Raw genomic sequence first — 16,139 nt, forward strand, 5'->3', positions numbered from 1 at the left:
TTACTTTTTTTATTTTGTGTGCAGACTTTTAATTGAAAATGTATGCTTTTTACCTTTTCTATTTCTGGGCGAAATTGGGTTTTCTTATAAGAATGTGATGGATGAATTTAAACTTTTTAAATATCTAATATTGTAAAAAATTTGATTTCCATGTCTTTTTTGACTATAAAGCAGGTGAAGGTGCTGCATAAATACTGCAAAAGTATCAAAATGCTCAATGCACACAGCTCCTATTGAGAAACTGTGCCTTTAAATGAGGCGTCAGGACTTCCTGTACGGTTGTGATGTCACAACTATACTATACATAGATAGAAAGTGCCATTACAGTCATTCTCCGGCTGCAATGACGGTGCAGAGACAATGAAAGTGAAGGTGCTGGAGACCCGGAAACGCTGACCAATCACAGCAGACTGGTTTATTAAGTATGCACTCTGTTGGTATTGCACATTACACACAGGCCGGAAATACACACACATGCACAAACAGGACCTTTATGCATTAATAGAGAGATGTTAGAGTGGGGGGTGGGGGGCTGCCCATGGAAATTTCTCCCCTACCTATTGTATTTATCTTAAAAATAGAAACATCAGACAATGTTTGCGTCTCTTTAGGTGGCAGTATTGAAAATGAGTCAACATTTCTAGTGTTCTGGTTTCAGAATGATGAAGACAGTTGGAGACATTCACACCAAGGTGTCAATAAAACTGCCCATTTGTGACGTCCTGTTGTGTTCTTTAACCCCGCAACAAAGCACAAATATACTTTATATTTCACAATTACCGTTTTCCGTTTTCCTAGAAATCTAGACCCCCCTAGCGGCAGCAAATGTAATTTGCAGCCAGGGTCGTCTAGCAACTCTCCGTTGGCTTGTGAGCTGGAAAAACCAAACTCTGGTCAGGCCAATCACATCGTGTATAGAGTCGGTGGGCGGGCTTAACAGCAGAGTTGCGACGCGTGAATTCCCTGCTACTTGAAAACAAAGAAGATGGCTGCTGCTGCTGGAGAACAGCGGTCTTTGGAATCGGCTTTGGCTGCGACTCTGGAAGACTTGGAGTTCAGCTTTTCTTTGAGAAAAGAACAAAGAACGGCACTGAAGTCATTCTTAAAAAAGGAAGATGTGTTCAGAGTTTAAAGTGTAATCTATCAACTAGCCTTGCTCTGATTGGTTGTAGTGCTATCCTATTGAGTGCAGAGGGAATTTGAAAGACAACCGTTTATCCCGCCCCTCGGATTGAGCCCTGCCAATGGTGAGTTCCCAGACCCAACATCTGGATGTGGGTCTGGCTTATCAGGCAAGTTTTCATCAGATCGTTTATAGATTTCAACATTTCCAAGTGCACTTGAAGGCAGCTTCATTACCGGAGAGGCATAGGGAGTGCTTTGATGTTGCAGGAAACATTCAGCTATTACACAAACTCCCGGGCAGTTCAGAGCTTGTGTTTGGTGTTTTAAAACTTTCTTGTGGCAGAGATAGAGGCAGTGATGTTTCCTGTTTCCTGTACAGGACTCTCACATTGCCTCCAAACACTCCACCCACGCGTGACATGGGGTTGCGTTTCTCCAAAAGTTGAGTGGGTCTCAACTTTTCGCCGCAGGACCGCTGCGAGTGTCCCCCCTGCAGCAATTGCTACTAATTGTGACTTCTAATTGTTATTAACATCAATATTAAAAGGCTGATATTTATATTTAAAAATAGGCTATATATCATGATTTATTGGGAAAAAACAAGCAATTGTACTGTATGTATAATCAGACATTCAGCACCATAGGCCAGAGGGAATGATCCTTTGTTTCATAAGCACATTTTCCCTGACCCTGACCTTTTATAATCATATCGACCTAAGTTTAACCAAAGCCGTTCAATCTCAGCTCTGAGCCTATAATATAATATAATATAATATAATATATAATACAATAACCACACCAAGCATGTGGCCTTCATGCGCGTGTCCGGGCGCTCCCGGTAATGGGAGGAGTCACGCTCGAGCAGACGTGGCAACACGTGACGCCATCAAAGAGGGTCGCTGGCTCTTGATGGGAGCAGTAAGCTAGTCCAGCTAGCAGGTGAGTAGTCAAGCTGCTTGTCCTGTAACCTCAAAACAAGACATGATATTTACTGACGCTTGTAGCTGGAGAATTATAACATAGACATGCCGCTTTCTCTGTGTCTACATCTGTTGTTCGCTCGAGCTGAGTGTGTTTGTACACGTGTAACGTTACAGCTGAGTGTTAAATGAAGCTAACGCTGAATTCAGTTCAGACCATAGACTGTAAATAAACTCCAAACATTTTGAGGTTGCGTCGCTTATAAACAGGCAAATAACGTTACATGGCGAAGCGTCACATGTCTCCATTAGACAGCGATAACGTTACGCCTCCCACTGCTTTTACACAGAGGACCATTAACCCGGTACAAACGGAGCCTTCGCAACACTGGACAAAACGCGCTGGGAGTCTGAAAAAGTTAGTTCCATTCTAACCAGTGACGGCAGAGGGCCAGATAGAAGTGACATGGAAGCACAGTACTTCCTACTCACTAGGGCTGTCCTCGAATAAACAAAGTCTTAGTCGACTAATAGATAAGTTGATTCAATAACTGTAAAACTGAGTTTCTCCAAAGAATCATGCGGACGCACCACTTTAAATCTTGTGTTTACCAGAGATGTGCTCATACGTTTCTCGGAAATAAGTCATTCAGCATGAAGAAGCATAAAAAACTATTAGGAATTTTAGACTGAGACCAAAACGACTGATTCATTAGTCGACTAATCAAAGACCAGAAGGTAGCCATAGTGTGTGCTCTGTTGTGTATAGAAATGTGTGTTTATGTGTGAGCTGCTGGATACTCAAATTTCCCTGCGGGGATGAATACAATATCTTCTATCTCTACCTCTTCTAGTGTACGGATCTGATTCCAGTGCTCTATTTTTCTCCAATTTATAATCTGTAGCTCACTGTATGGAACTAATTGCAATCAAGGTAACATGATAGCAGGGATTACATATAAACACATTTATTCTGAATGAACACGTTTAATCTAAATGAGTCTTTATATGCCATCTGTGGTCAATGCCTAATATCCGTTCACTAGGTTAAATAGAACGGTGCATCCTCAGTGTTTGTATGCAGACATTAGAATTGATTGGCTTAACAACAGGATGAACACATCCTGATCAATCACAACATCTTCCTGCAGCTATATTCTGGGCTGAAGTGAAGGTATAAGGCCAAGAAGATGATGGAAGAGAGTGGAATCGAAACTACGCCTCCTGCCAGCCCTACACCTCCTCTGACTGTGGCTGCCACAGCCAGCGCCCCGCCAATCCCCATAGGTAAGACATGACCTGTCATAGCCCGCTGATCACCATAGGTAAGACACGACCTGTCATAGCCCGCTGATCACCATAGGTAAGACATGACCTGTCATAGCCCACTGATCACCATAGGTAAGACATGACCTGTCATAGCCCGCTGATCACCGTAGGTAAGACATGACCTGTCATAGCCCGCTGATCACCGTAGGTAAGACATGACCTGTCATAGCCCGCTGATCACCGTAGGTAAGACATGACTTGTCATAGCCCGCTGATCAGCATAGGTAAGACATGACCTGTCATAGCCCGCTGATCACCGTAGGTAAGACATGACCTGTCATAGCCCGCTGATCACCGTAGGTAAGACATGACCTGTCATAGCCCGCTGATCACCGTAGGTAAGACATGACTTGTCATAGCCCGCTGATCAGCATAGGTAAGACATGACCTGTCATAGCCCGCTGATCACCGTAGGTAAGACATGACCTGTCAAGTGTTGCTATGTAGGCAGACCTGAGGGCGTGCTTGTTTTAAATCTCCAGTTTTGGATCACCTACAGTATATTACTGAGCTCCCCCTTTATTATTAATTATTAATATTATTCTGTGTGAACAGGGCTTCAGATTGTAAAGAGGAAATGAGTTAGTGTCACTGTGGTCAGTTGCATTGGTCAAGATAAGTTTATTATCATATCTTACTGAATGTAGCACAACCAATGAACAAAAACATTTGGTTATGATGACATCAGGGTTTTCCTGGCTCAGAATGGGCCTTTGGGGGGGAGGGGGGGGACTACGCACGGCAGTAAGCATTACCCGTCTGTGTACAGTAAGACAAAGAGTCTGTTACCTTATTTGACAGAAATCTATGCATTTTCCTATTATTTCTGACAATTTAATAAACAAAAATGTATATTATAATTGAGTAAATAAAACCCCAGTTAACAGTGTTTCCTCTATGCTGATTTTTGTAGTGGCGGCCCACCACGACAAAATATCTGCCACCACGGTATCAGAAATAGGGCTGTACCAAAAAAAGTCGTAGTCGCGGTTGCCTTTTAAATGATTCTCCCGACATAATGCCCCCCCCCCCCGTTGGCTGCCGCTAACATTGCTAGTTTAGTGCCAGTTTAACAAGTAGAACCATTCAGAGGTTATTGGACCCGTCCAGTTTAACAACTAGTAGAACTATTCAGAGGTTATTGGACCCGTTTCAGTTTATCAAACTGTTGCGCTATTCAGTGTCACGAGTCGACTATCAAACGAACAGCTCCACCAAAAACATCACCGCGGTGGGTCCGTTCTAAGAGTAGACCTGTTGTAGAAGTTATAGTTCCTCAAAAAATACAGTTCAATCACAACTGAAAATATGTCTCATTGTGTGTGAATAGAGGTGAATAAATATAATAGTTTATGTTGCAGCGAAGTGTCAGTTCCGTTTTATACGTAAAACATTTGGCGGCGGGGCAAAGGGGGGGTTGTTGTTCGGACAGACCTGCCCCCACTGCTAAAAAAAAAATCCTAAAAGAAACACTGTAACAAAACTGGTTAAATAATGATATTAATATTTAAATAAATAACTGTGAAAGTCCGGAATACAGCCTGACTCTCATATTCCAGTTTATGTTCTGCTTGTTCAACAGTTGATTGGTAAATTGCCGTTAAACACATTGAGAGAGGATCTGAATTGTTATTTGTATTCTCATTTCTTACCAGTACCATTTTGGTGCTGGTGATTTCCCTTTGTGGCTGATTTAAACCTCTTTGGGGGGTGTCAAACATTTCTCTATGCAGGGAAAACCCTGGTCATTTGTAGGGTGGGGGGGAAAATCGATACAGGATAGTATGGCAATATTGTGGTGGATTGATACACAGACACCAAGTATCTTTTATCATAAAAATTGCACATCAGAATTTTTTTTGCTACTAGAATAATAACATGAATTGTTTTTTCAGTCCTCTAGATGGACCACAGTAACAGGCCGGCTACATTGCACGCGTAACGTATGGGGAGCGGCTGTTCCAACACTACGCTTCCACTATAACCAATGAAACTGGCGACATAGGACACAAGAGCAGCACGTAGTACCGCTCTACAAGCGTAAAAATAGGGCAGTCTTCTTTTTATATTTTTGATGCACGGTTTTACACAGAAAAGGATCATAAAGTGTCTATATGTCTTTTAACTAAACTACCGATATAAAGGAAAAAGACTCAATGACTGTCAGTGAGCGTATTGGCAGTTTCATTTTGAGAATTTTTGTTTCCCTCCCCTGCGTCCTCTGATAACAGCTGACAGTAGATTGATGTATCCTAGCTCCAACAGTCCCAGGGGGAAAGCTCACCGTCTCGCCTCTGACTCACACAATCCTACGGCGTGTGTGTGCAGCCAGTTTGAAGATACATTCCGCGGCACATCCACTTCGCGAACGGTCTGCATAAGTTACGCATTAAATGTAGCCAAAGTGTAAGGTGTAACATTCTTGTGTTTCAGGTCTGTCCAGCCCTCTGTCCCTCCCTGGCACCAGCTCCGTCGGTTCCCCCGCAGTCTCCACCGCTTTCTCCCCTGTTCCCTCCCTCCCTGCTTTCAGCAGCCCTCTGGCCACACACCCCTCCCTATCCTCCCCGTTCCCCCCTCCCTCCACTCTCGCCTCCCCATTCACCAGCAGCTCTCCGTTTCCCCCTCCCACCTCTGCCTCTTTGCCCCCTCTGGCCGTTCCCATCGGGCCACCTCCCCTTTCGGCTCCCGGCATGTCGGCCCCTCCCTCAGGCCCGCCCGTATCCAGCTTCTCCATGAGTGCAGGATATGACATCACACGGGGTCATGCCGGTCGTACTCCGCAGACACCGTTGATGCCGACATTCTCCAGTCCTGCCGCCATGCCAGGTAAGAGCCACGCTCGTCTTCTCCTGTAACACACACAGAGCAAGATTCCCCGTTAATCCAAACTCTCTCTTTATTTCTCAGTATGAATATGTTCAGGAGTCTGCCATGTTTTTTTTCCTCCTTGGCTACTAGCAACTGTGTGGAGGAGGGGTTGGGGGGGATGCGTGATCACCGAAGGCTTGTGTCATGTGGACGCGCCGACAGTTTTGTTGTCATTAATTAGAGTTCCTCATGGGGGAGACAGAAACTACACACTATAGCTTTAAACAACTATGAACCTTGTATAAGAACAAGGAGAGATTTATTGCACCGGGTTGTAGCACGATTACTATTTTCCACCCGTAGTCACTAGGCAGCGAGGTAAACAATAAATATTCAATGCAAGTGTAGTCCAAAACATCAGAATATACAGTCATACAAACACATTCACACTTAAAGTATGTGCAAAGTTGCATCAATAAAATGATCATGGTCACATCCTAAAACCAGTCTCCCAACACCTTTTCCCAACAAAGCTATGCAATCAAAATCCTAACCCCTCCCATTACACAGCTGGCCACAAAAGATCATGTAGATGTATCAATACATAGAAGGCTGCAGTTATAGCCAAGTTAGAGCTCAGACCTTTCATTGCATATATATAATTATATATACTTATATACAACACAATTACATTTGTCACTTGGCTTTAAAAATGGTCGATGATATCTTCCAGGTGTGGGACCAAACCCCATGGTTCAGCAGCCAGCCATGACAGGAGGATTAGATGCTGGATCTCCCATCACTTTCCCAGAGGAGCAGGACGATCCCAGAGGACCTGGACACACCAACGCTGGTGGAGGCATCTGGGGCTTTTTTAAGGTAACACCGCTCCCATCAAATGTGGCTTGGTGACATTTTAAAGCCCTTTCCTGACATGGAGGTGATCATGCTTTAGCAGTCGAGTCCTTCCCAGTGCTCTAACCGCCATGTTGTGTGTTTTGTCTGTGTGTGTCCTCAGGGAGTAGCAGGTAACACTGTAGTAAAGACAGTCCTGGACAGAACCAAGCACTCTGTGGAGTCCATGATCACCACTCTGGATCCTGGCATGGCTCCATACATCAGTAAGTGGACCCGCTTGCTCCGCATCACTACATCAGCCCATAATGATAGCAGCTGTCCTCCATAAACGTTCCATGAACGTACTTCTGCTCTCCAGAGTCTGGCGGGGACATTGACATCGTGGTGACTTCAGATGAGATGAACGTGGAGGCCGTCAGAGACGCCTTCCAGGAGGTTTTTGGGATGGCCATGGTCACTGGAGAGCCCGGTCAGTCCAACATCGCCCCGCAGCCGGTGGGCTACGCAGCCGGAGTCAAGGTCAGTCCCCTGCTGCTTCTCCAAACTGTTCTGTGTCAAAGTAGTCTCGCATTGCCAGACCTTCCTCCACAGCAATAATAAATATATTTACTATTGCTGTTTACTAAGTATTTCTTATCCGATTAATCGGTAGAATACTCGATTACTAAAAGAATCGATAGCTGCAGCCCTAATGCATAGACAACCCCTGTTTCATTCTCTCCCTGCTGTTCTTCAAGACTGAATTACCAAGCTGTGCTAGAATGTGGGTATCCAAACATCCGGGTATACCTTTATAATGATAAGACATTTCTTTAGACTGCGAGTCACTTTTATGAAGTGTGTGTATACAAATATTTATTGCAAACAGACCTAAGTATGTATGATGATGTAACCAAGTGGCGTCTCATTTCATAGGGGTATGTTTTCACCCCTACCCCTTACCCGTTGTTTTTGAGGGCCAAGGGCTAGGGGTAAACTAAGGGGTAAGACAGAGAAATGGGATTCAGCCTTAATCTCGCTCGTGTGTGTGTGTGTGTGTGTGTGTGTGTGTGCGTGTGCGTGTGCGTGTGCGTGCCAGGGGGCTCAGGAACGCATTGACAGCCTGCGTCGAGCCGGTGTGATCCATGAGAAGCAGCCAGTGGTCTCTCTGGAAAACTTCATAGCTGAGCTCTTTCCCGACAAGTAAGGAGAAGACCTCTGACACACACACACACACACACACACACCTTTACATCTTACACACAGTGATGGGATGGCACAGGCACACATACACACACCTTTACATCTTACACACTCAGTGATGGGAAGATAATGGAACCTATTTCAGTAGCGTGCAGTTAACACTACCTCTGTTGATTTTGGAGGCTATAGTTTGTAGTGTAATGGACTGAATCATACTACATGCTGAGTACACTTTGTTTCCCTTTAAGGCTGCGGTTGACAGGTTTCCTACCTGCTGGCTCAATCACCAGCTACGCTGACTGTTAAACAGTCCGTTGTGCTGTTTAATTCCTCCAGTTTCTGGATGTCCAGTCACGTGTAGGTTTGGGTACCATTCACATTTTAACCAGTACCGGTACCTGAAATTCGATGCCAGTACCCAACAGTACCTTTTTTCACTACTACGTCAGTACTACTCTAGCAACATTTATTTCAGTGAATAAATAAGTCCAAACCTCTCAATTTCAACATTTCATTTATTTAGGAATTTTACACACTACATGAAATAAAACACACTTTGTTTCTCTCATACGCCTCTAGAGTCAGTACTCTCTCCGAAGCTAATCGCCGTCACTCTCTCTAACACACACTACACACACACACACGCCGGCCCTGCTATTCGGTTAAAGAGATCGACACACACACACCAACGCACAAGTATAAACTTCAGGCCGCTTAAGTAGGCTACAGAGAAAGCTCTGCGTGGAGCCTCCGCAGAAGCGTAAAGGAAGGTTGTTGGATGTTGGGCCTTTTTAACCAGGTGTGGGATGTTCATGTCAGAACCCCTGTGTTGTCTCCAGGTGGTTTGACATCGGCTGTCTGATCCTGGAGGACCCTGGTCACAGCATCCGCATCGAGGTCTTCACGCAGGCAACCCCTGTGGCCCTAGATCACGTCCAACAGGTACGCATCAGCAACTGTCAACTGCATGCCGGTTTATTACAATACCCTAATGTGTCTGATAATATGGTTGGTGGAACAACTGAGATTTCCAGAGAAAATGTCAAGATATTTTGAGACTAAAGTTCTGAGAACAGAGTGAAGGTGCCCGTGTGCCCGTCGGATTGTCAAATAGCTTCTAAGCTCACTAGTAAATAGTCTCAGGAAGGAACTTGTTTTGGTGGAACATGTGGACGTTCAAAAGTAGTTTTAGTCGTGCAACAGAAAACTCCGATTGGACAGATAGTCTAGCTAGCTGTCTGGATTTACCCTGCAGAGATCTGAGGAGCAGTTAACCATAGTCCTCACAAATCCACCAGAGGTTAGAACGCCAACACAAAGGAAGAGGAAGGGGAGGGATATCCGGCCCTGAAAATAAAGTAGTATTTTTTCAATTTATCTCACAACAAAAAAAAAAAATTCTCTCCAAATTACAAGTTCATTGTAACAGCTTTCAGACTTTTTTTCTCAAAATATTTTGACGTTACTCCTTACGTCCTACGCTTCTGGGACGCGGCGTGACGCGGCGTGTTGGCTATCAAGAATTGACTTGATTGACTGTGGGAGTCGCAACGTGCCCGGAACGCTGCGCAGACGCACCCGGTGGAAAATAGGTGTTAGCGGTATCACAACTGCAGCCACTTCACGTTTCAACCACGCTAGTTTATTGTCATCGACGGGGACGAATATCAGCTTCAGCTGTAGAAACGTTATTCCTGATCACATCAGACAGAAAGCTCCAGTGACTCATCAAACTGTGTGTGTAACCTCCCCCTGTGCAGGCTCAGTCGCTGACCCCCCCTGACTACAGCCTGCGCTGGTCCGGGCTGATCGTCCCAGTGGGCGAGGTGCTGGAGCGCAGCCTGCCAAATGTCAGCCGGACGGACTGGCACCAGTCCATGACGGGCATGGCCCGGCGCCAGATGATCCAGAGTGCCGCCAAAGCCCTGGCTGGTATCTACAAACAGCAGCTCCCCCCCAGGACTGTGTGAGGCCTAATGCTTCCACTTCCTGTCACATACCTGGAGGAGGCGGAGACACGTCAGAGGAAAAACTGGCTGATGGGACAGCGAGCTTCCCTCGTATCTCCCCATCCATCCGCCATCTGTCCTAGCGGGGCAAAGCCAAATGTACATTTCTTTAAAAGACGTTAATGCTCCCAGATGTTTACTGAGGTCCCAACATGTCAGAAGGGTTTTACTGAGAGGCCATCCCATATCTGTATCATCTATAGCGGCCTACTCGGCATTTAAGGGGAGACACTGCAGTAAACTAACACATATCAGCATCAAACTTCCCCAGTCAACTACTTACATTAAGACAATTATTTTTTTTGTACTACAGGTTTTCTGCAATTTTAACATTTTAATTTTAAATATGCAAATGAGGCCTTATTTTATTAAAATATGTGCTAATTAGCCAACATTTCCAGAACAGAAATGTGAACATTAATAGAGCCTGGTTCAAAGTTCTAGTTTCATTTTGTTGACATTAGAGTCAGTTTTCTGCAGAGGGAGTTAGGTTTAATTTTGGATATCTTTTTTTTATCAATCCATAAATCCAAAGATTCTGTCAACAGCCATTAAAAAAAAAAGAAATCCCTTTTCTCCATGTCTTTCTGAATAAATAGTATGAATCAGGCTGTGAATGATATCTAAACAAAGCCCTGTATAAGAAGTCTAGTGAATATAGAAGGGAGTGACAGTGGACAGTTTGGTGGATGTAAGTCTGAGAACAGAACCTTTAAAGATACAGATTGTAACAGTCAGACATTTTGAAGACACAGATGAATAGGGTCAACATTGAACTAACAGATATCAGCAAGCATTAAACTTCCCCAACTGATTACTGACACAATCTTTGTATTACAAGTTTTCTGAAATGTTTAAATGTGCAAATGAGGCAACTTTTGGTGAATTTACAAGTCTTCAGAAACAAATAGGCAACGTGTTGTCAAATAAATGTTTTCTTTCCACATGTGATAAAGAAGACATGTTATAGAAGCAAAATAGCCCAACAACTCAAAATTAAAAAAAAGATGTTTTTGCGTGTAGTGTCTCCCCTTAACTACTATGGAATCATCTCATTGTCCTCCATAAAAGGTTATTACACATGATGTATATTAATATCAACAACCTCAACACATATTGTGGCAATATTTAGTTTTCTTGTTTGTTTTTTTATGAATGCTTCTGGTTATTGTACAGACTATACATGGGCTGTGTCCCAGTTGCATTCTATGTCAGTAGAGGTCATCAAAGATTTTAAAAAGAGAGCCAATCCAAAATGTGGTAGAGCCAGACGGAGCAGAACAGAGAGAGAGAGAGAGAACGCCAACGCTCCGACCCAGCTACACTAAATCAGGGGTGTCAAACATACGGCCTGTGGGCCAGAACCGGCCAGCCAAAGGGTCCAATCAGGCCCACTGGATGACTTTGCAAAGTGTGAAAATTGCAGAGAAGTAATTCATTCCAATTCCAGATGTACCACTTTAATCTCAGAGAATATCCAAGTTTTTTTCTCAGAATATTACCCCTCTCTCCCGGCTCCGTAACATTATTTTTTTCCTACACCGGCCTTAGAACGCTGTCGGAGCAGAAGCAACTAGTGTGTGCCAACATCAAGCTGACAAGAAACTCTGTGGCAGATCAAGTTTCTGATCTGTCTGGAGAGGTCTACTGGTCTGGCCCACTGGAGATGTGAGATGTGGCCCATTAACTAAAATGAGTTTGACACGCCTGGACTAAATAATGTCTAATGTGGAGCTGGGCTAGGTCTGGGACACTAGGGACTGAGTGGACCTGTGAGGTCGGCCACTACGTACTGTAACGCCGTTAATTCCACTTTGGACTACAGTTTGGAGGGCACTATTAGTATTCAACAACCTTGTGTACGGTTCATGAAGTAACAGCTACTGCTAGTTTCACATTTCAGAAGCTTAAGTAGCTGGTAAACATTTAATTCTAAACATCTTAATTTGAGTGAATATTTGAGTTTTCTGAGCTGCTCGAGCCATCCATCCACCGTCCACTTTTCTGTTCTTTCTTTTCTTTTCTTTGTTTTACAATTTCTTTCAAGCTGTAAATAACTCCTTTCTTTGTTTGTCTTAACCGTGGTCGTATGACCTTTCTACAGGGCCCGTTAACCCACCTTTACTCACCCTCGCTATTTATATACGCTATTCCTAAACTCAACTCAATTTTTATTATGTAGTCAATGCATAGGCGTAATTTACGCAATAATCAAAACTGGCCAGTGCCCACCAAATATCTAATAATACATTATTTACATATTTAAAGACATTTGCAACATAAATTGGTGCAGACAAATTCAAAACTTCAATTTTGCTCAAAAGTGGAGATCTCAAATTAGTGTTGATGGGAAATGTAGGCGATTAAAGCAATAGATTCCTCAGTGCATGCTACTATATTGATCAAAAAAGCTGAGATTGCTGCAACATCTGTTGATCCCCGCGGTTAGAGAGGAAATGCCCTACACATATTCTTTGTAAATCTTTACAATCATTCCTTGAAAGAACCGAGCAGGTCTGCCTTGTTGACCGTCCACATCTTCAAAACTTGACATTTTCAGCGTTTAGCTTGCAAACTGGAAGGTGTTGTTGTTTCCTGAAGCGAAGGGATTTTGAGCAGTGTAAGGAACGGACTGTTGTCCAGACTAGTTGGATGCTGAACCCCAATCTCGAGAGAGTATGTAGCTTGGTTACACCATGATCTGTCTAACCCTAGTCTTCAGGGCTTTCTGCCAGAAAGGGTGTTTTAGGGTTTAACACAAACCACTATCTTTTCCTAAACTTAACCAAGTCCTTTTGTTTCCTAAACCTAAGATTTTTAGCTACTTCTCCCATGTATGTGATGCACTTAGCTCGCATGCAATGCATCCTGGTACATGCACTGCACTGCACAGCTCCGCGAGCAGTAGAACTCGGCTTTCTTGGTCAATGTGGTAGCACACACTGAGGAAGTTATTGCTTCAATCGCCTACATTTACCATCAACACTGATAAAAGGTGGCAATGTATTAAATCCACTTAGAATCAGTATGTAGCGTGCAACTGGGACACAGCTAAAATTGTCTGATGGGCCAAGTGATATCATGTTTTAAGATATGTATTAGTTTGGAAAATCACAATATGAAATTCATTGATTCTTGCTTGTTTCACTGCAACATCTTTGCACATTGTTGTGCTGTATGTATTTAAACCCACGAGTAAATTGCAGCTGGATGCTAACAGTAACCTGCGATGGGATAAGAAGAAACTTAATTTATTTTCTGCTTCTTCAGGCAGTTGGGACACCGTTGGAAACAGAAGTTACTCATACAGTACACTAAACACTGTTTGTGAAGTTTGAGTGGAAAGATCTTACTGTGTACTTTCATTTGTGTCCCCTAAATGTGCCTTTTTACACAAACTAAATAAATCCCTTTTTCATGCAGGTTTGTATGGATGCTACATGTTTTTTTTCTACATTAACTTGACATTTAAGTTCTCTGTTGATCGTCTTATAAGGGAGAGATGCACCCCCCCAATAGACAGGGATGGATGCATAGACAGGCCAGGCAGGCAGGTAGACGGATGGACGGACGTGCTTTTTTCTGTGACCGGATGGAGTAAATTACAAATGCTACTAACAATAATCATACAAATATTAGGTCATATTAATGTACTGTAAAGTGGGACCATTTCACCACTGGAATCCCCCTGCTGCCTCGCTCTCACCATTTTGTATCTCATGTCTGTCCTATAAATAAAAATGTTTAGGTTAATGAATGTTCTGCTTGGCATATTCAAGGTGCTGTAGGTAGGATTGGGAAGATCCAGGACTTAGCCAAAGAATTTGAACATCGACAACTTCTCAGTCCCTTCCCCCTTTCTGCTAAAGCCCAAAAAGGTCTCCTAAGCACCTCCCCCCCACAACGGAGAATGAATGCGTGTGCATGAGCAGTGATTGACACGCAGTTAGACACCACCCCTGATTGGTGCATCTGAACAGTTGTGTCTGTGCACAGTTAACATCAATGCGTGGTGGTGTTTCATAGAAGCAGGTTTGAGAGTGTGCGTCACGATTCGTCCCCTCCACAATATTATATATTGCTACACATGGTTTTCATCAAAAGATTTAAGCAGTCAGACATACGGGCACCTGCTCTACCAGGTGAGCCACCCAGGCACCCGTAAGTGAGAAAGCTATATGAGACATGCAATAATACATTCAAAGATATTTGACTTTTTTGTTGAAATAAAAGCATGTGAACAATCTAAACATGTCTGGCCTGGATGTGATTCTTATTTTCCAGTGTGGCCCTTAGAGAAAATGAGTTTGACCCCCCCCCCCCCTGCTGTAGACAAACTCTGATACAAGTCAAATGTTTATTTAGTACAAAAATATCATCAAAATATACTTAATGTACCAAAGGTAAAAGTACTTATTCTGCAGAATAATATACAGTTTATTTTATTATAGTTATTGATGCATTAATGTGTTCATCACTTTAACGTGCAGCTGGTAAACGTGGTAAAAACTCATTTGTATGAATTACTTTAAGGGTAGCTTGTGTCCCAGAGGATCAGTAAAGTCTAATCTTAACCTACTGTATAATATGACACATCATTTCTTTTTTGATTATATTTTGATCATTAATCTTGGTCCTAGGAACTGAAAAATAGTAAATAAGTCCAATATTTGCCTCTGAACTGTGCTGGAGTATAAAGTAAAAAAAAATAAAACAAATTATGTTTTTTATTTTTCAAACATGTATATGTTTGTAAGTCAGGCCTGTGTTTAATGGTGTTGTCTTCCCGTTTCTGGGTCAAAATTTGGAATTATTTTTCAACCTTTTGATCCGATTTTTCAAAACTTTTGTTGCTTTCCCCCCTGATGTTTTTGTCAGTTTTTTTCTGCACCTTTTGACATTTTTCCCCCACGTTTTTGAAGCTTTTGCAGACGTTACTGTCACTTTTTTCAACCTTCTTTCATAATTTTTCTTGAAAAAACACACCAAAGGAACACCACCCTAATGAAGAATTCATTTCCATGATCTAGGAACGTTCAATTCATATGTGTGAACCTTCTCCTAAAGACAGAATCCAGAGACGTGATGTCATCAAGTAGAAAGCCTGGAGCTCCAGACAATGAATGGGAGACTGTTCCCAGTTCTCAGTGAAAGTGAAAATGTCCCCTTACACTCAGAACACTCAGCGTCATCTACCATCTAGCCTTCACAACTCATTGTCTGTGGAGCAGACGGCATACTTGATGACATCACAAATCTGAGTTGTTCATGTTTATTCATATTTTTGGACTGGCCTAGACCACAGGAATGTTTTTTATTTTGAAAATGAGCGTAGTTCCCCCATTAAATCACTATAACTTAGAGCACATAAATGATGATAGCCATTTTTTTTTTATTTTTTTTACATTTTAAGTAAAAACATTTGTGAACAAAATATATAATCATACCAGGGATAAGGCCAGATAGTATTACAATTACATAGATTTAATCTCATACACTCGTACATGAATGAAACCAAAGTAAATTAAAAGAATACACTTTGTGCATATACTTTATTTAGTTAAACATATGCTATTACACAGTCTTTCTGTTTGTAACATATCTATTTGGGGTGTCATGTTCAAAACGTTCTTGAAAAAGGTCTCTCTTGTCCATTTTGTTCCCCTCAGAACAAAGAAAAAGGTCATCATTGCAGTTGCATCATTAGCTCAGTTTGTCTCTGTGCAGAAAGCCCTAGAGTCTGTGCATGCATCAACACAAGCTATTCACTATCTTGTCATGGGTAACATAAACTTCATTCTTGCCTTTGATAGTACGGAGCCACTACAGGGAGAAACGATACAATGAAATGAATTACTACAGGGAGAAACGATACAATCAGGATACAATGAAATGATTTCAGGCTCGG

The 16,139-nt window shown here is 42.7% G+C and overlaps 1 protein-coding gene across 2 annotated transcripts; it reads left to right on the forward strand.

Moving 5' to 3' along the window:
* Positions 1-1,974: 1,974 nt before the first annotated feature.
* Positions 1,975-13,654, forward strand: prrc1 (proline-rich coiled-coil 1). Of its 2 annotated transcripts, XR_013503196.1 has the most exons (10): positions 1,975-2,064; positions 3,197-3,332; positions 5,808-6,200; positions 6,916-7,061; positions 7,201-7,303; positions 7,399-7,559; positions 8,119-8,222; positions 9,062-9,164; positions 9,983-11,588; positions 11,663-13,654. XR_013503196.1 is itself a non-coding variant. In XM_078271080.1 (9 exons), exons 2-9 carry the CDS (start codon positions 3,236-3,238, stop codon positions 10,190-10,192), a joined length of 1,317 nt encoding a protein of 438 aa, XP_078127206.1. In that variant the 5' UTR covers positions 1,975-2,064; positions 3,197-3,235; the 3' UTR covers positions 10,193-13,654. The 2 variants fall into 2 exon arrangements, 1 of the variants encoding a protein (XP_078127206.1); XM_078271080.1 differs by having other exon boundaries at positions 9,983-13,654.
* Positions 13,655-16,139: the final 2,485 nt, after the last annotated feature.

This window comes from Sander vitreus, chromosome 16 (assembly GCF_031162955.1).
Source record: "Sander vitreus isolate 19-12246 chromosome 16, sanVit1, whole genome shotgun sequence".
Classification (NCBI taxonomy): Eukaryota; Metazoa; Chordata; class Actinopteri; order Perciformes; family Percidae; genus Sander; species Sander vitreus.

Excerpts from the sequence above, each read along its gene's own strand:
- prrc1 (XM_078271080.1), top strand. The coding sequence starts at position 3,236 with ATGATGGAAGAGAGTGGAATCGAAACTACGCCTCCTGCCAGCCCTACA. Across the intron at positions 6,201-6,915 it reads CAGTCCTGCCGCCATGCCAG|GTGTGGGACCAAACCCCATG; the intron begins GTAAGAGCCACG and ends GATATCTTCCAG. Across the intron at positions 7,304-7,398 it reads TGGCATGGCTCCATACATCA|AGTCTGGCGGGGACATTGAC; the intron begins GTAAGTGGACCC and ends TCTGCTCTCCAG.